Here is a 23,299-nt window from a genome sequence, read left to right as displayed (position 1 = left end):
CACCTACTCCATTGTGCATGATCCTTTGAATCCAAGGCAGGTTCATCACAAATCCCATTGATGAATGCCAGCTTGTTTTTGGCTGATAATGCAATGAGTATTGACCTTCTCCATCCTGGGAATCCTCTTCCATCAAAAGGTGAGGTCACAAGAGTCATCCCGGGAGCATCTGAAGAGTGAAGAAAATAGGGATGGTTGGTGTCATGACTGACTGCTTGACTGGTTGATGTTACTGAAGAATCTGTTCCAGTCATGGTGATAGAGCAAGTTGAGTTCAAGGAGGAAAATTAGAAGATGAAGTTGAAGGATAGAGCAGAGGTCTGCTCTGATACCATGAAAGAATAAAAAAGAGCTGATGTAGATTAATTTTCACTGTCTCTTTACATTCACTACCATGGCTTGTATATACATCTACCTCCTATACATATATAAAGTGTATGTATAATATTCCTAGACAAGGTATATTGTTTACTATGTGATCCCATACTCACTTTAGTGTATTTGCACTAATACAAATGTGAGCATGTGCTCACTCATGTGCTTGACACTTAACAAATGAAGGGCCCAGATGAGTCGGAGACTCTTTTAATCTAACGGTCAAGGTTAGATTGCAGGAGTCTGTGTGGATGCTTCTTTTGTTTCGACATCAGCATCTGCTTCGATGCTTCTTCTTCTTCTGGAAGAACAGAGCTTCATCCGCAGCATCTGCTGCGATGCTTCTTCTTCTTCTGTTTCAACAAATCTCTCGGTTTGGATTTTGGGAACAACAATAGGAAACGGAAGAGACTAAAGGAAAATCGAATACGTAGACAATGACTCAGAAACATAAATAGAAGCCGGAGGACGGAGGCCTCATTGGCCAAACCGGCCGTCGGCATCGAATATCTCTTTGTTTTGCTCAATCGCCAAATCCAACGATTGGAATATGAACAAGGTCCATCACTTTCTGATCAAAGTCAGTTCAATTTCGCTTGCATTTATACATGTTCATTTTTGGATTTTGAACGGTTAAACTCAATGAATTTGTGGCAGTCGTAGATTAATGTATAGATGTGTCTTTCATCAGAAATGTGATCGTGTAAAATAAGACCAATATTGCTGAAATTGAGCTAGCGGATTAATTACTGTGATCGTGTCTTTCCCTCACAATAGTTAATTGAAGTTTTTCTAAGGTGAATTTTCGGCTAATCATCTCTAAGCGGAGGGTATAGTAGCATAGTGCTTAAGAAGTTACAGTTCAAATTATTGTGTCACGAGTTCAAATCTGAATTGCTTTCTACTCACTTCGGTCCAAAATAAGTGATTTTTTTGGTTTTTTTTTTGTGGTCCAAAATAAGTGATTTTTCCAGATTTCAAGAATGAATTTATTATTTTTTTCCTACATTGCCCTTGGAGTAAATAATGTTGGAGTATGTGATAGGAGTATTTATGTGAAGAGATAGTAAAGGTTAATAGGGTCAATTTCATTGCTAATTAATGTTAAAAGGTGAATTTTTTAATATTGATGAAAACAACTAAAAAATCACTTATTTTGAACCGGAGGGAGTACTACTTTTGGTATACTTAAACCTATCCTGCTCGCCTATTAACCATGTGAAGCAAAAAAAAATGGTAATTGTTCTCCAAGATGCATTGCTAATTTATGCTCCTCTTAAACTAATTGATGAGTCAATGTTTCAATAACAGATTCTCTTCTGATAACTATGTTGTGCGGACTTTCCAAAATGATCCCGTACCCGTGTCGGATCCTCCAAAAAATATCCGAAGAGTCTTTCGATAGTCTGGTAATAATGGTGAGTGCTGTGATATATGCTTACTATCTGTTTGAAGAAAGCTGGGTTGATACTTCAAGGTCTAAGAATCAATATGCTCTGTTAACACTTAACAACCCAACACTTTGTAGTATTACCGTTACCCTCGTGGAACTTATGCCATATGGCGCATTCCTTATGCTGAGCTATATTCTTGCTTCAAAATATCATTTGCTCTTTTTACCTTTTTTAATCAGGGGCAGGATATTGGGGACAACTTTTTTCTTTGACTGTGCAGGAATATGGACAAAACATGTGCATCTGAACACTCGCAAATGCCTTTTGTAGTTTTGTCCAGTAAGAAGTTTGTAAGGTGTCACGAAAGTATTTCTAGTGTATAACAATAGCAAAACTGAGAATTCAAGCTAGTAAGTCGAATTTTATTAAAGAGCACTCTTTGACACACTTGACATAGTAACAACATTAAGAAACGAGGTCCCACAGAATGAAGGGATATAATTACTGAATTAATACGATTGTGGCTAACACCTGAAACCATAAAAGGAGCATTTTCTATGAGAATACGAAACCACTAGCCATTTGACCTAAGTCATGACAAGCTTACCATGAGAGGGTGGGACACTGGAGAATGAATTCAAATTCCTACAGGCCAAGGGATTAGGCAGGTACTTTTCTTTGTTATTTGCCATTCTTCCTCTCTGTTTTTCGCACTTGTCATTAAGTTTCCTGGCCAATTCAATGATAGAACAACAAAGTTAGATCTTAGAAATGCTTAGGTATTCATGCTGAAGTAATGGTGTACATTATTAGTATCTTAGTTAGGATCAGATTTCGGAAAGAAGTTTGACCATATTTGGTCGTGGAGAACATTTTGCCAGTAGAGGCTGAACCTTTGGTGAAAGTGTGAATCCAGTGCCTTCACTCATATCGATGGAACCCCTGTTAGGCTTTTCCCACTCAAAGCATTGAAGAAGTGAACCCAGTGCCAATCCGATGACATGAAATGCTAGGTTCTCACCTGGGCAACCCCTCCTTCCTGATCCAAACGGGATAAACTTGCAGCCCTCTTTGATACCTTCAAAGCCTATAAATCTATCAGGATAGAACTTTTCTGGATCCTCCCATACCTTAGGGTCATGATGTATGCCCCATGCATTCACTAATAGAACTGTTCCACGCGGAACTCGATAGCTTGCAACGTTGCACTCTTCTGATGAAAGGTGAGGCACAAGTAAAGGGGCTGCTGGATGCATCCGCAGTGTCTCATTGATGATGCATCGGATGTAATGAAGTTGAGCCAAATCGGATTCATCAATTAGGCGGTCTTGTCCAACATGATTGTCAATTTCAGCCTGTGCCTTCTTTAAAATTTCTAGATTGTCAAGCAAGTGTGAAAAAGCCCATTCTAGTGTTACAGCTGAAGTGTCCGATCCAGCTTGGAGTAGGACCTGCATGCATAAGAAAACAAATTATATAAATTAGTCACAACATTTAAAGGAACAGTAGATATAGACAGAGCACAAACACTCTAAAGGGCCAACGACTTTGAGAGATCCAATATAGCTTTCATTTCAAGATCTACATCCAAGGTAAGGCATAAGTAGAATTAAATTGGTCAATATCACCTACCTATACTGTGTATATTTTAAGAAACTTATCAGCAGTATACCTATCTATGTCAAGTGCCATCTGAAACTTAATCATAGTATCAACTCAAGATAACACCAGCAAAATAATGAATGGTCATCAAGAATAAAGATTCCAGTGATAAGATGACTTTTTTCACATGCAACAAAAGCATGCTGAAAATAATCATCTGAGTGGATTTTCATGTACAAAAAAGAAACCATATAGATTTCTGATAGTCTTACCAACATTAAGTTTCTAATTGTTTCATCTGTGTAGTATTCGGGGTCTGTTTTCTGTAAATCTAACAAGACTTCCATGATAGTTTTCTTCTTCCCTGCCACAACCTCTGCGGAAGGAAAAGAACCACTAGTCTTTAACTGACGATGCTCTTCTATTTCCTTTTTCATAAAGTTATCCCTCTTCTCCTGTACTTCCATCATCTTTTCCTCAACACTATGCAACCCACACCACCTCATGAATGGCAAGAAATCCAAAATATTAGCCTTTGGAACAGTGGTTAATGTATCCTTTGATATCTCCTGGAATAGCTTAGCTTCTTTCGAGTTCTCTACTTTCTCTCCATGGTACCTTTTTCCTGCAATCATTCTTGATATCACATTGAAGGTGAAGTTAAAAATAGATGATTTCATCTCTACAATATTTTCCGAACTTTCTATGGAGACTCGAAAGAGTCTACGAATCAGGTAGTTTATTTCATCAGAACGGATGCTTGATAGTGTCTGAATTCTGTAGGAAGATAGAACTTCAAGAGAGGAAATTCTTCGAAGATTTCTCCAGTGCTCTCCATAGGAGGACCAGGCGAGGCTGGTAAAATTATACCCGAAATACTTGCCACTGAGAAAATCAGGGCGATTAGCAAAGATGATATCATTTTTGGTAAAACATTCTTCTGCTGCTGAAGGTGATGAAACAAGGAGGACAGGCCGAGAGCCAAACTGAAGAAAGACTACTGGACCATAACGACTTGAAACTTTGAATAAGGCTCTGTGGAAAGGTTTACCCAATAAGTAGAGGTGGCCAATGAAAGGCAGTGCTGGAAATGGGCTAGGGGGAAGGTTTTGTAGCTTGTGAAGAAAATGATGGGAGATGATATAGAGAACAAAGAACAGAACTGGGAAATACAGATAAAGACTGTCCATGGATCATTAAAAAGAAATGATGAAGATGATGAGTATTGTAGTATTAAGCCTGATAATTGTCTAGTTTTATTAGCTTGAATTAAGATCTGTGCAGCTTAGACAAGAATACTATTATTAAAATCCTGGTTTTGTTTTCTAAATTAAACAAGAAGTCTCTGCAGTCTAGTTATTTGTTTAATCCCTAATAATGTAGGTTAGTTGTAGAAATTGATTTTTTAAAGAAAAGTTATCATAGTGAACGAACAAGAAGGAATTAAATACTACAAACAAAGTAAACATCCCATAAAGAGGGCCTTTGTATTCATTTAGGCAATGGATGATTGATGACGAATGGCAAGACGCAATTTCTGGCTGTACTCTAATTTTGGTTCATTTGTCCAGGCTAGACAACATAGGATCTTTTGGAGCAATGACCTCTACTTGCTTCTAATCTTTTCTTTTATAAGATTAGTGTCGAGCGACACAACTTGTGCACACCTTGATTACTTTACTAGGTACTTGCTATATTTGATTTTTGTAGATATCAAAAAGGAATTAACTTCTTCTTTCCAAAGTTGCCCTTGGAGTAGACTCTAGAAGTAGTTTGTTATATTTTTGATGAGTAAATTAAGATTAATATGGTCAATTTCATTATTAATTAATGCTAACAAGTGAATTTGTGTGAAGAAAGCCAAAAATATTTAAAGTGGATTGGAGGGAGTATCATCCATCAACACAATAGTGAGAAGAAATCACCTAGCATTTTTTGTCTCTATGAATTTGAACATTTAATTTCCTATAGTTTTTATCCTCTTCATAGACCGGTACGCCATGCTACTCGACACGCTTCTGCATCTTGATTTCAACGTTGTAATGGCATGTGATACAGCTTACGTTTTGCCTCTTTAAACGTTTATTGTTTGTTTGTGTATTGTTACTGGTTGATAGGAACGTAATCCATTTAATATGAGACTGCAGAAATCTAAATCTAGTCTATATGATAAACAAAAGGCACTTGACTTTTTCCTGTATTATTTATTTCATTTCTCTTTTGTTCTCTTTTTTCTACTTTCTTTACCTAATTCATTTCCTTTGTTTTCTTATATCTGTTGGGATATAGTAAATATGTCCTAGATCTAATCTATTTTTGTGAATGTTATTCAATATAAAAATATATGGCATTCTTTTATCATAATTATTATTAATTGTTTGATTAATTTGATAAGGTACTTGATTAAATTTTGAGACTTGTCATCGTGATAGAGATCATGATAATGAGAGCAAAGTCTCTTACAATTTAATCTAAATTTGTTCTTGATCGTAGGATTATTAATTTGGACATTAGTAATCCGGTTAGATCAATATTTATGTGATCGTCTTTATGGGATAAAGATTAGTTGATCTCATTAACTAAATCACATAGATAGATGATGCATATAAAGATATGATCATTGAACCGACTCATTAGATAATTCCTGATGGTTAGAATTACCATAAACTGTCAATAGGATATTCTCTTGAAGAATGTGATGTAAGAAATTCCTTTGACCTGAGATCGTCATAGTAATTGACAAGTTATTTATTGTGCTTTGATACTAGACACATATGACCCTAGGGCTATAGTTGAAAGGATATTGGGTACGATTAAATACTTGTAGAATTAGTGATTGATCAAGATGGAATCTGTCAACTCTTGGTAATGAATTTAAGCTCTATGTTGTCATGAATTATAAACGACCAAACTAAGACCTTGGCTAGGGCAATTAAATGAAAGAAGAAAAGAGTTTCTTAGGTCATTCAATGGTCGAATATATTTGACATGGACACATAGTTGGTCGCCTATTAGGATTTGACAGTTGAACCATATCCTAGGGTGATCCAGAGCTATAAGGACAGAAGGAATTACTACATTATTCTTCTACTGGTTCTTGAGAGTAAATTGTATACTTCATGCTATCCGGTCGTTAAGGAGTGTTGCTAGACGCCACCCTTGATTAGTATATTGATGTGATCAATTTACTACCGGTTTAGTATTGAACCTATGGGGTCACATACTAACGAGTGTTCTGATCTTTGCTAAAGGATTAATTAACTTATTATTTGATAATTAAATTAAAGAATTTAATTAGTCAAATAAATTTAGTTAGTTAGTCCAAATGAAATATTATTATATTCTTTGCTAGCACAAAGGATATAATTAATATTGTGAACGAATTGAAGTTTTCTATTTGGAATAGAAAATTAATTTATATCTCTTGGTTGAAATATATATATATGATTAATATTTATTTGTATAAAGTATACATAAAATATATTAATGAAAACTTATTTGGTAAATCCAATATAGAATTGGACCGACACAAAAGTCCAAAAAGGACGTGAAACTAATTCAAACCCATTAAAAATGGGATTGACATTATATAAAATATACTAACTAATTCTCATAATCCAATTCAACTGGAATTGAATTGGAACGTCCTAGCTAATGGCGGCAGATGTTATCTCATTAGGAATGGCATACGTTTTTCCAATCGGAAAAATTCGAGAAGTTTATTTTGGAATAAATTTTTACCCTAAGTAAATCATTACCTCAACCAAATAGGAAAAGGGTTTATAGGTGATGCTATATAAAGGATGATGAAGAAAATTTGCCGTATCTTTTATCTTTGAGTTGAGATTTTTGAGAAAAATTTCAGCACAAGTTTTCTGTTCAATTTGTTCGCGGGTTTCGTTGATCAAAGAGTTGATAGCAAGGATCAGTCTCGGTGTGGATACACATAGAGTCTTCGCACTATCGAAAAAATTTTGAAACGAGACTCTCTTCACTAGGTACGTTTTAGATCCGATCTTTGACATACAAATAAATTTTAAACACGAAAAGATCTGCCTAGGATTATTATTGTCTTCCGCTGCGTGTTACAAACACCTATATGCAATCCTTCAATATCCTCTTTCCTTTCGAGAAGTGTCCATTGTTTACCGGACTCCTTTTGTATCCTGTTCTATAACATATCAACCTAACCCGCCTCTGTGGCCGAGGATACTAACGGCATGCCATATATGAAGCAAAGGGCAAAGAACTATTGTATTAATAGTTGGTTAGTAAAACTAGCTGTGATTACAACAAGTAATTATCAGTAAATGTAATATTAACTCTATCACCCTCTATTGATCTGAAGGAAAGAAATGGAAACTAAGATTAGGAAGAAAATCCTAAAACTTTGCAGCACAGACTTTTAGTGAAGACATTGCAACAGGTTGTACCACAAGAGACACGAAAATGACCTGGACCAGTCTTCTTGGACTCATTTTTGGTTTTATTTCTCAGGACCAGTCCGAGAATTAGGCAGTACTCAGCAGTAGAGTGCAAATCAAATTTGAGAAAAGAGGCACAATAGTTGGTCGAGGATGAAAACTTGCTACCAAAGGTAGAGATTTAGGTGCAGTGAAACCACAAAATTTACTCATGTCTTCCTTTTCCTTATCAATCCTTTCCCATTCAAAGCACTGAATTAGTGATCTCAGTGCCAAGGCAATCATACGCATGGCTAAGTTTTCGCCAGGACATCCCCTTCTCCTACCCCAAAAGGCAACCATTTGTATTGATTCCCATTTTCATATCTTCAAATCTTTCTGGCCTAATCATCCCAAATCTTTGCATCATTCTGTATCGCCCACCCGTTCACTAGTAACATTGTACCACGAGGGACATAATAACCCCCGATGGTGCAATCTTTGGATGATTCATGGAGCAGGAACAATGGGACTACTGAGTGCATCCTTAGAGTATCCTTTGATGATTAATTTGAGGAAATGTAGCTGATATACATCTGATTCGTCGATCAGACGTTGTTGTCCAACAACGTTTTCAATTTTAACCCTTGCTTTCTTTAGGATTTCTGGGTTGTTTAGCAGATGAGCCATTGTCCACTCCATTGTATCCACTGAAGTGTTACTTGCAGCAGTTAAGAGTGTTTGCCAAGTAGCATATTCAAGTTGGTCAAATGTTTTCTTCATTAATGAAAATTAGAGTTAGTTGAGGTATAGTCATTATAACAGTGAAGTCATACAATTAGTTTTTGCCATGTGAAGTGAACTTTGTCCACTGTGTAACAAGTGAAGTCACCTAAACTTTACCCGCTGTAATAGTAAAGTTACAAAAACTATTTTTTGTTGCATTAAAATAATTGCACCTTATTCAGAATAACGGTAAAATTACTAAACTTTACCTACTATAATGACTAAAGATACTAATCAGGTGACTTTATAACGAGTAAAGTTCAGTTACCACACGTGAAACTAATCTGTGATAATTACACAATTAATTATTTAGTTCTTGCCATCATAAGGCTCCTGATCATTTCATCTGTATAGTACTCAGGATCTGTTTCTTGTAGTGATAACAAGATCTCAATCATGGTATCTTTTTTTTCTTTATTAGCCATAGTATTAGACCTCATCTCTCGAAATCCTTTGATCCATTCTTGCACGAAGCTTCCCTTATTTTGGCACATCTTTTCAATTCCTTCCGACCAAAACCAATGAAAGAATGGCAAAAACTCATGTTTGCTCGCCTTTGCGAGTAGTTTCACTTGCTCTCCCACTATCTCCTGAAACCTGTTGCTTCCTCGGAGTCCACTACTCTTTCTCCGCAAAACCTTTTTCCAGCAAGCATCCTCGTAATCAAATAACGTTACCACAAACAACATACTCCTCATGTCCACCTTCGGATACAAACCATTATTCTTGCACTTATGAAAGGATGTTGGATCATCAAACGTTTTGAGATATATACTATTAACCATGAGTTTGGTTTAGATATAGTATTTATTATGAACCAATTATTTATTCAGTTTTAATAAAGTTTTAAATAGATCATATATTAATCTGTATCATTTGCTTATATAGTAGATGATTTAGTGTATAGAGTTTAGCTTATACATGGAAGATTAAATCATCGATTCTTATAAGTATAACAATCTAATGATGGAATTGGACAAACCATGAGGAATGATTGTAACACAAGATTAAATATAATTTATCTTGATTATGGTAATTATTTAATTCCAACTTCTTGTGCTAGTATATTTTATATGTATTGAACGGACCAAGTAGAGCTAAGTATTTTATACCGACTTAATAAAATAAACTCTCTAGCCATTAAATGTACTTATACTCTTAATCTTGATATAATTATTATTAGCTGGGTACATTATTATTATTATTATTTTGATTTATTAAAAGGCGAGGTTCTTTCGTGGGCCAATATGCCTGGTAAATTGGATAATAATAATGTACATTGGCGAAATAATAGTTAGTTGATGGAATTCATGTCTCGGTTTACAGATTGATTATACACGTTTATGAAAGCTTATAAGTTTTCATGTGTAAACCCGGCCAGTGGATTTTGTATCTGACACATGAAATAAGTTAAGCGAAAGTCTAAAGAAAATAATCAATAAATTAAATCGTCATTAATTTAATTTAATTGATTAGTATCTGAATCTTAACATGGGGAGTTAAATAAGATTTAATGGATGAATTTCGAAATTGAATAAGGAGTGCAATTACGAATTTTTAGTGGAATAGTTCGTAATTAGTTATGGTGGATATTAATTTCGAAAAATATAAATTAATTTCATAATTGGAAGCATTTTTAATTAAATTTTGTGGTCCCTGTTGTGCCTAAATAATAGGAAATAAAGGAATTCTTTTTCTGGTGGAAAAAAAAATCCAACAGGTTTTCGAAAAGGGTTTTAACCCTTAAAACTTGTGCTATAAATACATAAAGTTTTCCACCTAGAGGGAGAACAAGAGAGTGGCTGGAAAAAAATTCAGCCTTTTTCCTAGAAAATTTTTGCCCACACAAAATTACTGTTTCCGGATATTTTTTGGGTAACACAGTAGAAGACCGTAGAACATTCAGAGATGGTGATCATGCAGGTGGCTGATATTTCATTACGTTACTGTGGAATTGGAGGCTCACATGATAGAGGAACTTTGTTCACGCTTCAAGAGGTAACCATGAAATCATGTTTATACTAGTTGTATAGATTACATGTGATTTTGATATTAGGATTGCTTCCGCTGCTTATTATAATCCATCAATTGGTATCAGAGCCCACTCATATTTAATTTGATAACTAAGTTTTTCATGAAACAAGAATATCGTGTTTATGTGCCTTTTTGAATTACATGTATATGTGATTTTCTGAAAAACTGCGCTGCTGTTTTGTAAATTAATTGTGCAAATTTTTTGGATTATTCTTGTAATCATGAGATATCTGTTTTCTTATTGATATTTGATTGAGATTATCTAAATTTTTGGGGTAAACCCTAAAAAAATGCAAAGCCTGATTTTGACTGAATATCCGGTATTTTTGGAGGTCAGCGAACTTGACAGACTCCGATTGAGCTGAAATTTGGTGATTCCATCGGAAATGACGTGGTGAGAAAAACTCATTGCTTTTGCACTGAATCATGGTGTTTTTCGACGTTTTGAGGTCGTTTGTACTGTGTTTTGGACGTTTTTCTATTTTCTGAAAATTATTTCTTAATAATTTTAATTCGTTTTTAATTCAATGGTGGTGGGGGTGACTCCCCATGGTCTCCATGATTAAATACTGGTTATATAATAGCTTTACACGTTGGCTATTAGCAAATAGACGTGTTGTTATATTAAATTCAAGAATAAAGGTGTAGAATTTTATTGACTAGGTCTTACAAGGTATAATTGATATTGTGTGATGATATAATTATTTTGTAAGAAAGTGAAATCTTCTATTTGATATCCTGGATGACTAATGATTGGAGTATTTGGCATATTTTTGCATAAAATATTTCTCAATGCCCTACGTGATTACTGGTTTTGGATTTTCGATGAAGAATTTTGTTTTCTGTTTGGAGGTTCTAATTAAGTAAAATATGACGGTATTTTGTATGAGTTTTATATTGTTATTATGGCTTTTAAGCTATGGTCCATATTCTGCCATAAAATAATGTTATGAGCTACATATATATTCACTTGTAAATTGAGAATTTTATGAGTAATAGATAGTTACCACTGAAGTGGTTTGTTTATTTGAACTCATGAAAAAGTCTTAGTAAATTTGTACATGTGAAATTATATCTATTCATGGATTGAGCATTATGATTAATAAGTAGGATCCAAAAAATGGTCTATTTGTTTGAGTCATTGAAATCTGCTTAATATATCATGTGAAAATTATCCTTGAGAAATCTACATTAATGGTGGAGGTTCTTAACTAGAAAAATAGTTTTATCTTTGGGTACTAGTGAAACTAACTCCACCCATGAGAAGAGATATTGGGGTTTTCACCGAACGGGAGAAAATATAATATCTTAGGTTCTTGTGTATTTAATAAAAGGATAATTTATTACAAAAGGAGATATTATGTATTCTAGAAATAGGAAGAACATAATATATGCCTTGAGCTCATAGTATAATTATAAGGAGAATGGAAATCAGTGTCATATTTATTTTAATTCATGAAACTGCTTAAACGGTTATTCTCCGAGTTTGGTCATGCTGGTGGTCATGAATTTGACGAACTCCGATTAACCTGAAACTTAATAGGTTCATCGAAAACAATCTAGTGATGAAAACTCACTGCTATGCAGTGAATCATGCTATTTTTTGGTATTTTGAGGTCGTTTAGATGGGTTTTCAAGCAATTTATTAAATTGAATTTGTTATAAATATGAAAAATTATTCCTTATATATTGGCTATATTTGTGTTAAATCTGAAACATGATGATTTAACTTGATATGATATATAGCAAAGAATGCAAATCACATGGATTTAATCCTAAATACGCCAAAAATAATTTATTCGAATTTGGTCTAGTTTTGGCGATCGTAAATTTCACGATCTCCGAATGATCTGAAATTCGGTAAGATCATCGAAAACGATCATTTAAGAAGAATTCACTGCGATGCAGTGAATCACATCGTATTTTGATGATTCGGGGTCCTTTAGACGAGTTTTTTGGAGGTTTGGCGGATTAAATGTGATTTACATACGAAAAGTCATTCTTTCTATCATTTTATTTATGTCTAATCTGGAACATGATAACACATGTTGATTTGACATGAATTGGTATATGATAAAAAATATAGGTCATATTTTAAATTCTTAAAAATACTTAAAATGATAATTTTCCAAATTTGGTCGCATTTCACAATCTCCGATTGATATGAAATTTGGTAGGTTTGCCAGAAATAGACCAGTGAACAATACTCACTGTTACAGTGAAAAACGTTAATTTTAGCGTTTTAAGACTGTTTAAATGGGGTATTGAGCATTTTTTAAATTATGGAACTTAATCCTTAGAGAAAAGTTTGTAGTTGTGATAAAGTGGTGATAGGAATTAACCTCTATGGTCTCCATTTTTATTTATAGTGAGATAATAAATTTATGCGTTGACATTAGGTCTTCCTCCATATCGGATAAATTTATTATGAATTCACTGGATATAGTTACTAGTTATTGATAACTTGTATTAGCTCTCTATCTGAATTTAAGGGTGAATTAATTTTGTAACTAAAATACAATCATGATTAAGTAGTGATAGAAATATATTTCTATGGTCTTCCACTATTAATTTCAAGTGAGTAATAAATTTATGCGTTAGACTTTAGGTCTTCCTCCATATCGGATAAACTTATTGTAAGTTCACTAGGTGAAATACTAGTAATTGATATCGTGTACTTAATCTCCATCTGAGTATACATGTTGGATCAATGGAACTAGAGCTATTAATTATGATGTTCACTTAACTTAAATTAATAGTATACTCTCCATCTAAGTTGGGTCTGTTTTCATTTATTTGAGTGAATAATCTGGCATTACATATGTATGTTGCATGAGTAGTTCTTTTCTCATCGAAATTTCTATTCAAAATGCATGAATACATATATGTGTAGTGTGTTTAAAATTTTCGTATTAAAATGTTATATACAATTGACTGAAAAAGGTTATCACTTGTGTTAAAAGTAAATTTTGTATTCCGAGTCCTTAAAAACCTCTTTCGGCATCACCTCGATTTGCGTGCGTAGTCCGGGTGCGTAGCCGAAAAGCCATTTTGTGAAAATCTGTGAAAAATAATGAATCTTGTCTTTAAAATGAGTTTAAGTTGACTTCGGTCAACATTTTGGGTAAACGGACCCAGACCCGTAATTTGACAATCCCGGAGGGTCCGTAGGAAAATATGAGACTTGGGCGTATGCCCGGAATCAAATTCCGAGGTCCCAAGCCCGAGAAATGAATTTTTAAAGAAAATTATTTTCTGAAATTATTTATGAGCTTTGGAAATAAAATGTGTTTAAAACTTGATGGTATCGGCCCGTATTCTGGTGTCGGTGCCTGGTACAGGTCTTATATGTGATCTAAGATAAGTCTGTGAAATTTGGTGAGAAACGGACTTGAAACAACGTGAATCGGGTTGTTTTTGAGAAAATTGCAGATTTTTGACTTAGGATGTTGCAGATTTTGAACTGGTGTGTTGCAGATTTGCGAAGCCTGGCTCGCAAATGCGAGATCGCATTTGCGAAGGCTATGTCGCAAATGCGAACTAGCCCAGGCCAGCACTATCTCGCAAGTGCGAGGTTTCCATCGCAATGCGATTCCCCCCAGCTACTGCCTTAGTCGCAAATGCGATTCCTATCGCAAATGCGAAAAAGACCGGAAATTTACTTGGTTGCAACTGTGACATTTTGTTCGCAAATGTGAAGGCATCAGAATCCTGAAGGGTTTGCAATTGTGAACCCTGGTCGCAATTGCGATATCAGAGACTTGTAAATTCGCACTTAGACGCATTTTCAACCATTTTTCACATCTTCTCAAAACATAAACTCTCTTGGGCGATTTTCCAAAGAAATCTTCTTCCCCAAATCAATTGTAAATCAATTTTAACTAGTTTTCCTCAATCATTAACATCCTTTTACATGATTTCAACTCAAAATCAATGATTTTTATGGGGGAAATTGGGTGTTTTTGTTAGAACTTAGGTTTTTCAAATTTTGGGGATTTGGACCTCGATTTGAAGTTCGATTTCAAAACAAATTATATATTTGGGTTCGTGGGGAAATGGGTAATCAGGTTTTGGTTCGAACCTCGGATTTTGACCATGTGGGCTGGCGGCGATTTTTGACTTTTTGGGTAAAACTTTGGGAAACTTATTTTCAGGCATTGGAATTGATTTATTTAGTATTTATTGATGTAATTAAGTAACTTGTGGCTAGATACGAGCGAATTAGTGGTGGAATCACGAGGTAAAGCGATAGTAGAGACTTGAATTATGTTTGTGGCATCGAGGTAAGTGTTTGGTTTAACCTTAGCTTGAGGTATTAGGAGTTTTGTCCTATTTGCTACATGTTATTTGTTGAGTACGATGTATATGCATGGTGACGAGTATCTATACGTTGGTGTCAAACATGACCGTGAGTCTTAAACTGAAATTGTTATGTTCTTGATAAATCCTACGAATGCCTATGTTGTTGATTCTCTGAGTTGAGCAATGATTATGATTATTCTCTTGGAAATTACTTATGATTGAGTATTAGTGCTAATTGAGGTAGTTAGATATTGGAACAAGTTTGGTTATAGCTGATTTCCCTTGCCGGGAGGTACTTACTTATATTGTCGATTCCCTTACCGGGATAGTGTTGTTTCTTAATTGATCCCTTGCCAGGACTCTTGTTGTGAATGGTGTTGAACTGTATATGTGGATTGGGTTGCACACTGCAACAATATTATATTTGGATCGGGTTGCACGCCACAACAATATTATATTTGGATCGGTAGCACGCCGCAATAATATTATATTTGGATTGGGTTGCACGCCGCAACAATACTATATTTGGATCGGGTTGCACGCCGTAAAAATAATATTATTGGAAAGGGTTGCACGCCGCATCCGTAATGAATTATATGGATCGGGTTGCACGCCACAACAGAGTTATTATGTTTTGGGATCGGGTTGCGCACCGCAACAATTGATAATACGAAGTGTTCATAGATTGGTTACGAGTTCCTTATTGTTTAGTTGTAAAATTCTAAATTGTTCTTATGTTTTCTCTTAATTTACTGTTGGTACTGATATTCCCCCACAACATATACCCCTTCCATCTTTACTCGTTTATTCCTGTTTTATTTTCCACTGCATATTATATAACTGCACAGGTTTATTTGGTAGTCTAGTCCTAGCCTCGTCACTACTTCGTCGGGGTTAGGCCAGGCACTTACCAGCACATGGGGTCGGTTGTGCTGATACTACACTCTACACTATGTGTAGATCCCAGAGCGGCAGCTTTTGACCGTAGCATTGAATGGTTGCCTTCTGTCCAGCTAGAGATCCCGAGGTAGTTCTGCAGGCGTCTGCAGGTCCGGCATTCTCTTCTATCTTTATATATATTCTGTTTTCATTTGCTTCCGAGATAGATTGTACTTGCCTTTCAGACATTTGTGTGTAGTAATTCGTAGATAGTCCATGATATTGTGACACCGAATTTCGGGTAGATATGTATGTTGGCATTGTCGTACTGGTTATGGTTAATTTATCAGATTAAGTCTTCCGCTTGTATTTATTTATTGTTAATATTTCATTGTTAATTACATGTTAGTTTAAGTTGTTGAAAATGGCTAGTTAATGATTTAGTGATCCTATAATATCTGGCTTGCCTAGCTTTCACGAGTAGGCGCCATCACGACTCCCGAGGGTGGGAAATTCGGGTCGTGACAAGTTGGTGTTAGAGCTCTAGATTACATAGGTCTCACAATTCACGGACAAGCTTAGTAGAATCTGAGGGATCGGTACGGAGATGTCTGTATTTATCCCCCAGAGGCTATAAAGTTAGGAAAAACTTCACATTTATTCTTTCCTGTCGTGCGGTTTGGTTTCTCAATGCTAATTGAATTTCTACTCTATTCTTTCGCAGATGACGAGAACACGTGCTTCATCATCCACTGATCAGCATCCCGAGCCCCCAGCAATAGCTCCCACGAGGGGTAGAGGGCGAGGGCGAGGCCGTGCTAAAGGCTGAGGTAGGGGCAGGGCTCATCCCAGAGCAGCAGCACCAGCGGCGGAGTCTCAGGTTGACTTCGATGATGAGATTCCGGCCCAGACAATTCTGGTGGGCCCAGCTCAGGTCCCAGAGGGGTTTATTGCTACCCCAGTACTGCAGGATACTCTGGTCTGTCTAGTAGGCCTTATGGAGAGTGTCGCCCGAGCAGGCTTGCTTCCTGTAGCACCAGCCATCTCTCAGGCTGGAGGAGGAGCCCAGACTCCAGCTACTCGCACTCCGGAGCAGATGGCTCCCCAGTTTTAGACTCCAGCAGCTCAGCCAGTTGGAGCAGTTCAGCCGGGTATGGTAGCTCAAACCGGTGATGGAGCAGTTATGTCTGCCGATGCTTTGTAGAGATTAGACAGGTTCACCAAGCTCTTTCCTACTACTTTCAGCGGTGCATCTTCTGAGGATCCCTAGAATTTTCTAGACAGCTGTCATGAGGTTCTCAGGAACATGGGGATAGTGGAGACCAATGGGATCGATTTTGCTACTTTTTGCCTATATGGATCCTCCAAGACTTGGTGGAGAGATTATTGTTTGGCTAGGCCAGCCGGATCACCAGCCTTGACTTGGGAGCAGTTTACTCAGCTATTTCTAGAGAAGTTTCTCCCTATTACTCAGAGAGAGATCTATCGGAGGCAGTTTGAGTGTCTCCAGCAGGGTTCTATGACTGTTACTCAGTATGAGACCAGATTCATCGACTTGGCCCATCATGCTCTTATCATACTTCCCACCGAGAGAGAGAGAGAGAGAGGGTGAGGAGGTTCATTGAGGGACTTATCCAGCCTATTCGACTTCATATGGCCAAGGAAACTGGGAGTGAGATTTCTTTCCAGGAGCCGGCCAATGTGGCCAGGAGAGTTGAGATGGCTCTATTGCAGGGAGGTGGTCAGGGGTCTGACAAGAGGCCTCGTCATTTAGGGAGATTCAGTGGTACCTCGTTTGGAGGCAGAGATTCGTATGGTTGAGGCCATCCTCCTAGGCTTTTTCAGTCAGCCCTTTAGATTTCTCACGGTGCTTCAGGTGGTCGTGGTTCTCATATGCAGTATTCTGATCAGCAGCCCGACAGTGCACCACCAGCTCCTATCAGTGCACCGCTGCTCCAGAGTTTTCGAGGTGGTCATTCAGGTTGCCAAGGTTAGCCTTAGTTTCCTCAGTCGCAGCATTCAAGTGGATACTATGAGTGTGGTGAGTATGGTCATATCCGGAGGGCTTGTTCGAGATTGGTGGGCACTCAGTCGCAGCAGCAGGATTCCCGTGCTATGGTTCAGGCACCAGGTGTTCCACCGCCTGCTCCGCCAGCTAGAGGTGGAGGTAAAGGTGTTAGAGGTAGAGCTCAAACCGCTAGAGGTGGAGGCCAGCCAGGTGCAGGTTGTCCCAGGATGTCGTTCAGGGTGGTGGGACCCAACCCCAATGTTATGCTCTACTAGTCATGCCTAAGGTTGAGGCTTCCGATGCGGTTATCACAGGTACTGTTCTGGTTTATGGCAAAGATGCTTTAGTTTTATTTGATCCAGGGTCTACATACTCCTATGTGTCATCTTATTTTGCACTGTATCTGATCATGCCTAGTGATTCCTTGAGTGTTCATGTATGTGTCTACACTGGTGGGTGATTCTATTGTAGTAGATCGAGTCCATCGCTCGTGTATAGTTGTGATCGAGGGTCTTGAGACTCGTGCGGATCTATTACTCCTGGACATGGTTGATTTTGATGTCATATAGGGGATGGACTGGTTATCACCTTACCATGCTATCTTAGACTGTCATGCCAAGACTGTGGCCGTAGCCTTGCCGGGCTTACCTCGTTTAGAGTGGAAGGGGACTCCTGGTCATTCTACCCGTAGTGTTATCTCTCATGTGAAGGATCGACGTATGGTCGAGAAGGGGTGTTTGGCATATGTTCGTGATTCTAGTACTGAGATTCATTTTATTGATTCTGTGCCTATTGTTCGTGAGTTCCTTGAGTTATTTCCTCCAGACCTGCCGGGTATGCCACCCGTTAGGGATACTGACTTCTGCATTGATTTGGCTCCGGGCACTCAGCCTATTTCTATCCCACCGTATCGTATGGCCCCGCCTAAGTTAAAAGAGTTGAAGGAGCAGTTGCAAAACTTGCTTGAAAAGGGTTTCATCAGACCTAGTGTTTCGCATTTGTTAAGAAGAAGGATGGGTCGATGAGAAAGTGTATTGATTACCGGTAGTTGAACAAGGTTACAATCAAGAATAAGTATCCATTGCCGAGGATTGATGATTTGTTTGATCAGCTTCAGGGTGCCAAGGTATTTTCGAAGATTGACTTGAGATCTAGCTACCATCAGTTGAGGATTAGGGCATCCGATGTCCCTAAGATAGCTTTCCGCACTCGGTACGGCCATTATGAGTTCTTGGTGATGTCATTCGGGTTGACAAATGCCCCAGCAACTTTTATGGATTTGATGAACCGAGTGTTCAGCCTTACTTGGATTCGTTTGTGATAGTCTTCATTGATGATATTTTGATCTATTCCCGTAGCCGAGAGGAGCACGAGCAGCATCTTAGAGTGGTTCTTCAGACTTTGAGGGATAGTCAGTTGTATGTTAAGTTTTCGAAGTGTGAGTTCTGGCTGAGTTCAATTGTATTCCTGGGTCATGTTGTATCAGCAGAGGGTATTCAGGTTGATCCGAAGAAGATTGAGGCAATCATTGAGGCAATCAAGAACTGGCCTAGACCAGCATCAGCAACAGAGATTCAGAGTTTCTTGGGATTGGCAGGCTATTATCGTCGGTTTGTAGAGGAGTTTTCATCTATTGCAACCCCGATGACCAGGTTGACCCAGAAGGGTGCCCAGTTCAGATGGCCGGACAAGTGTGAGGTGAGATTTCAGAAGTTCAAGACAGCTTTGACTACGGCACTGGTGTTGGTTTTGCCCACAGGTTCAGGGCCATATACAGTTTATTGTGATACATCTCATATTGGACTTGGTACGGTGTTGATGCAGGATGGTAAGGTCATTGCTTACGCTTCACGACAGTTGAAGATTCATGAGAAGAACTATCCGGTTCATGATTTGGAATTAGCAGCCATTGTTCACACGTTGAAGATTTGGAGGCATTATCTGTATGGCGTGGCATGTGAGGTGTTCACGGATCACAAGAGTCTGCAGTATTTGTTCAAACAAAAGGAGCTAAATTTGAGGTAGAAGAGGTGGTTAGAGCTGTTAAAAGACTATGATATCACCATCTTATATCATCCGGGAAAGGCAAATATGGTGGCCGATGCTTTGAGTAGGAAGTTAGCCAGTATGGACAGTCTTGCTTATATTCCTATCGATGAGAGACCGCTTGCTTTAGATGTTCAGGCTTTGGACAATCAGTTCGTGAGGTTGGATGTTTCTGAGCTCAGTCGCGTGTTAGCTTGCACGGTCGCTCGTTTTTCTTTATTAGAGCATATCCGTGATCGGCAGTATGATGATCCCTATTTGTGTGCCTAATGTGGATGGACTTCGAGAGTTGATTCTAGAGGAGGCCCATAGCTCCCGGTACTCTATTCATCCGGGCGTCGTGAAGATGTATCAGGATTTGCGAAAGCATTATTGGTGGAGGAGAATGAAGAAGGATATCGTTGCACATATGGCTCGGTGTTTGAATTGTCAGCAGGTTAAATACGAGCATCAGAGGTCCGATGATTTGTTCCAGAAGATTGAGATTCCTGAGTGGAAGTGGGAGTGTATCACTATGGAATTCATTGTTGGACTCCCACAGACTCAAAGGAATTCGACACAGTGTGGGTTATTGTTGATAGGCTGACCAAGTCAGCACATTTCATTCCTAAGGCAACCTCCCACTCTTCCGAGAAGTTAGCTGAGATCTATATTCCGGAAATTGTTCGTCTTCATGGTATGCCCGAGTCTATCATTTCGGATTGAGGTACGCAGTTTACCTCCCATTTCTAGAGAGCAGTTCAGTGAGAGTTGGGCACACGGGTTGAGTTGAGCACAACGTTTCATCCTCAGACGAACGGGCAGTCCGAGCGGACTATTCAGATTTTGGAGGATATGCTCTGAGCTTGTGTCATTGACTTTGGAGGCACGTGAGATCATTTTTTGCCTTTAGTAGAGTTTGTCTACAACAACAGCTACCAGTCGAGTATCCAGATAGCTCCTTATGAGGCTTTGTATGGTAGGCGGTGTCGGTCGCCGGTTAAGTTTGAGCCGGGGGTACGGATCTAGTTCAAGGTGCCTTAGACAAGGTCAGGATTATTCAGGATAGGCTTAGTACAGTTCAATCCAGGCAAAAAAGTTATGCCGACCGTAAGGTTCGAGATTTGGCATTCATGGTCAGTGAGCGGGTATTACTTCGGGTGTCGCCTATGAAGGGCGTGATGATATTTGGGAAGAGGGGCAAGCTTAGCCCTAGTTCATTGGCCCATTTAAGATTTTTGATTGAATGGGAGAGGTGGCTTACAGACTTGCATTGCCGCCGAGCTTATCAGCCGTGCATCCAGTGTTTCATGTGTCCATGCTTCGGAAATATCACGACAATCCATCCCACGTGTTAGATTTCAGCACTGTCCAGTTGGACAAGGACTTGTCTTATGAGGAGTCGGTAGCTACTCTAGACCGGCAGGTTCGTTAGTTGAGAATTGAGATCGAAGAGTTTTCCTTCTGTTCGTGTTCAGTGGAGAGGTCAGCCTGCTGAGGCATCGACCTGGGAGTCCGAGTCCGACATGCGGAGCCATTATCCCCATCTTTTCCCCGACTCAGGTACTTCCTTCTTCTGTCCGTTCGAGGATGAACGGTTGTTTTAGAGGTGGAAGATGTGATGATCTTATGACCCAAAAGATCATCACTTGTGTTAAAAGTAAATTCTGCATTTCGAGGCCTTAAAAACCTCTTTCAATATCACCTCGACTTGTGTGCGCAGTCCGGGCGCGTAGCCGAAAAGCCATTTTGTGAAAATCTGTGAAAAATGATGAATTTTACCTTTAAAATGAGTTTTAAGTTGACTTCGGTCAACATTAGGTAAACAGACCCGGACCCGTAATTTGACAGTCCCGGAGAGTCCGTAGGAAGATATGGGACTTGGGCATATGCCAGAAATCGAATTCCGATGTCCCAAGCCCGAGAAATAAATTTTTAAAGAAAATTATTTTCTGAAATTATTTATGAGTTTTGGAAATGAAATGTGTTTAAAACTTCATGGTATCGGGTCAGTCTAGTTTCGGTGCCCGGTACAGCTCTTATATGTGATCTAAGATAAGTCTGTGAAATTTGATAAGAAACAGACTTGAAACGACGTGAATCGGGTCGTTTTTGGGAAAATTTGAAGTTCTTAAGAAATTTCATGATTTTGATGCTAAATACATAGTTGTTGATGTTATTTTAGTGATTTGAATGCACGAGCGAGTCTGTATGATGTTTTTAGGCTGGTGTACATATTTGGTTTGGAGCCCCGAGGGCTCGGGTGAGTTTTGGATAGGCCACAGAGTGGAATTTTGACTTAGGATGTTGCAAATTTTGAACTGGTGTATTGCAGGCCTGCAGGCTTTGCATTTTCGAAGCCTGGCTCGCAAATGCAAGATCGCATTTGCAAAGGCCATGTCGCAAATGTGAACTAGCCCAGGCCAACAGTGTCTCGCAAATGCGAGGTTCCCATCGCAAATGCGATTCCTCCCAGCTACTGCCTTAGTCGCAAATGCGACTCCTGTATCGCAAATGCGAAGAAGACCGGAAAATTTACTTGGTCGCAATTGCGACATTTTGTTCGCAAATGCGAAGGTATCAGAATCCTGAAGGGTTCACAATTGCGAACCCGGGTTGCAATTGCGATATCAGAGACCTGTAAATTCACACTTATATGCATTTTCAACAATTTTTCACATCTTCTCAAAATATAAACTCTCTTGGGCGATTTTCCAAAGAAAACGTCTTCTCCAAATCAATTGTAAGTCAATTTTAACTCGTTTTCTTCAATCATTAACATCTTTTCACATGATTTCAACCCAAAATCAATGATTTTCATGAGGAAAATTGGGTGTTTTGGGTAGAACTTAGGTTTTTCAAATTTTGGGGATTTGGACCTCGATTTGAGGTCCGATTTCAAAAACAATTATATATTTGGGTTCGTGTGAGAATGGGTAATCGGGTTTTGGTTCGAATCTCGGGTTTTGACCATGTTAGGCCGGGGCGATTTTTGATTTTTTGGGTAAAACTTTGGAAAACTTATTTTCATGCATTGGAATTGATTTATTTAGCATTTATTGATGTAATTAAGTAACTTGTGGCTATATACGAGCTAATTGGTAGTGGAATCGCGAGGTAAAACGATAGTAGAGGCTTGAATTGTGTTCGTAGCATCGAGGTAAGTGTTTGGTCTAACCTTAGCTTGAGGGATTAGGAGTTGAGTCCTATTTGCTACATGTTATTTGTTGAGTACGACGTATAAGCATGGTGACGAGTATCTATACGTTGGTGTCAAGCATAACCGTGAGTCTTAAATTAAAATTGTTGTGTTCTTGATAATCGTACGTATGCCTAAGTTGTTGATTCTCTGAGTTGAGCAAGGATTATGATTATTCTCGTGGGAATTACTTATGATTGAGTATTGGTGCTAATTTAGGTAGTTAGATGTTGAAACAAGTTTGGTTATAGCTGATTTCCCTTGCCGGGACGTAGTTACTTATACTGTCGAT

At 38.2% G+C, this 23,299-nt stretch overlaps 2 protein-coding genes across 5 annotated transcripts; both read right to left on the bottom strand.

The window, feature by feature from the left end:
- Nucleotides 1-2,170: 2,170 nt before the first annotated feature.
- On the bottom strand, nt 2,171-4,698 carry LOC107821350 (cytochrome P450 81Q32). Of its 4 annotated transcripts, none has more exons than XM_075232618.1 (3): nt 3,644-4,698; nt 2,791-3,220; nt 2,171-2,498 (listed from the first exon to the last, which is right to left on the bottom strand). In XM_075232618.1, exons 1-3 carry the CDS (start codon nt 4,559-4,561, stop codon nt 2,407-2,409), a joined length of 1,440 nt encoding a protein of 479 aa, XP_075088719.1. In that variant the 5' UTR covers nt 4,562-4,698; the 3' UTR covers nt 2,171-2,406. The 4 variants fall into 4 exon arrangements, with proteins under 4 accessions (XP_075088719.1, XP_016503271.1, XP_016503272.1 ...); XM_016647785.2 differs by having other exon boundaries at nt 2,621-3,220; nt 3,644-4,697; XM_016647786.2 differs by having other exon boundaries at nt 2,663-3,220; nt 3,644-4,697.
- Nucleotides 4,699-8,284: 3,586 nt separating this feature from the next.
- Nucleotides 8,285-9,258, bottom strand: LOC107821349 (isoflavone 2'-hydroxylase-like). The gene is made up of 2 exons (XM_016647783.1): nt 8,881-9,258; nt 8,285-8,551 (listed from the first exon to the last, which is right to left on the bottom strand). Exons 1-2 carry the CDS (start codon nt 9,256-9,258, stop codon nt 8,285-8,287), a joined length of 645 nt encoding a protein of 214 aa, XP_016503269.1.
- Nucleotides 9,259-23,299: the final 14,041 nt, after the last annotated feature.

Source organism: Nicotiana tabacum, chromosome 16, assembly GCF_000715075.1.
Source record: "Nicotiana tabacum cultivar K326 chromosome 16, ASM71507v2, whole genome shotgun sequence".
NCBI classification, from domain to species: domain Eukaryota; kingdom Viridiplantae; phylum Streptophyta; class Magnoliopsida; order Solanales; family Solanaceae; genus Nicotiana; species Nicotiana tabacum.
The sequence above is the reverse complement of the archived record's forward strand: the minus strand, read 5'-3'. Positions and strand labels throughout refer to the sequence as shown.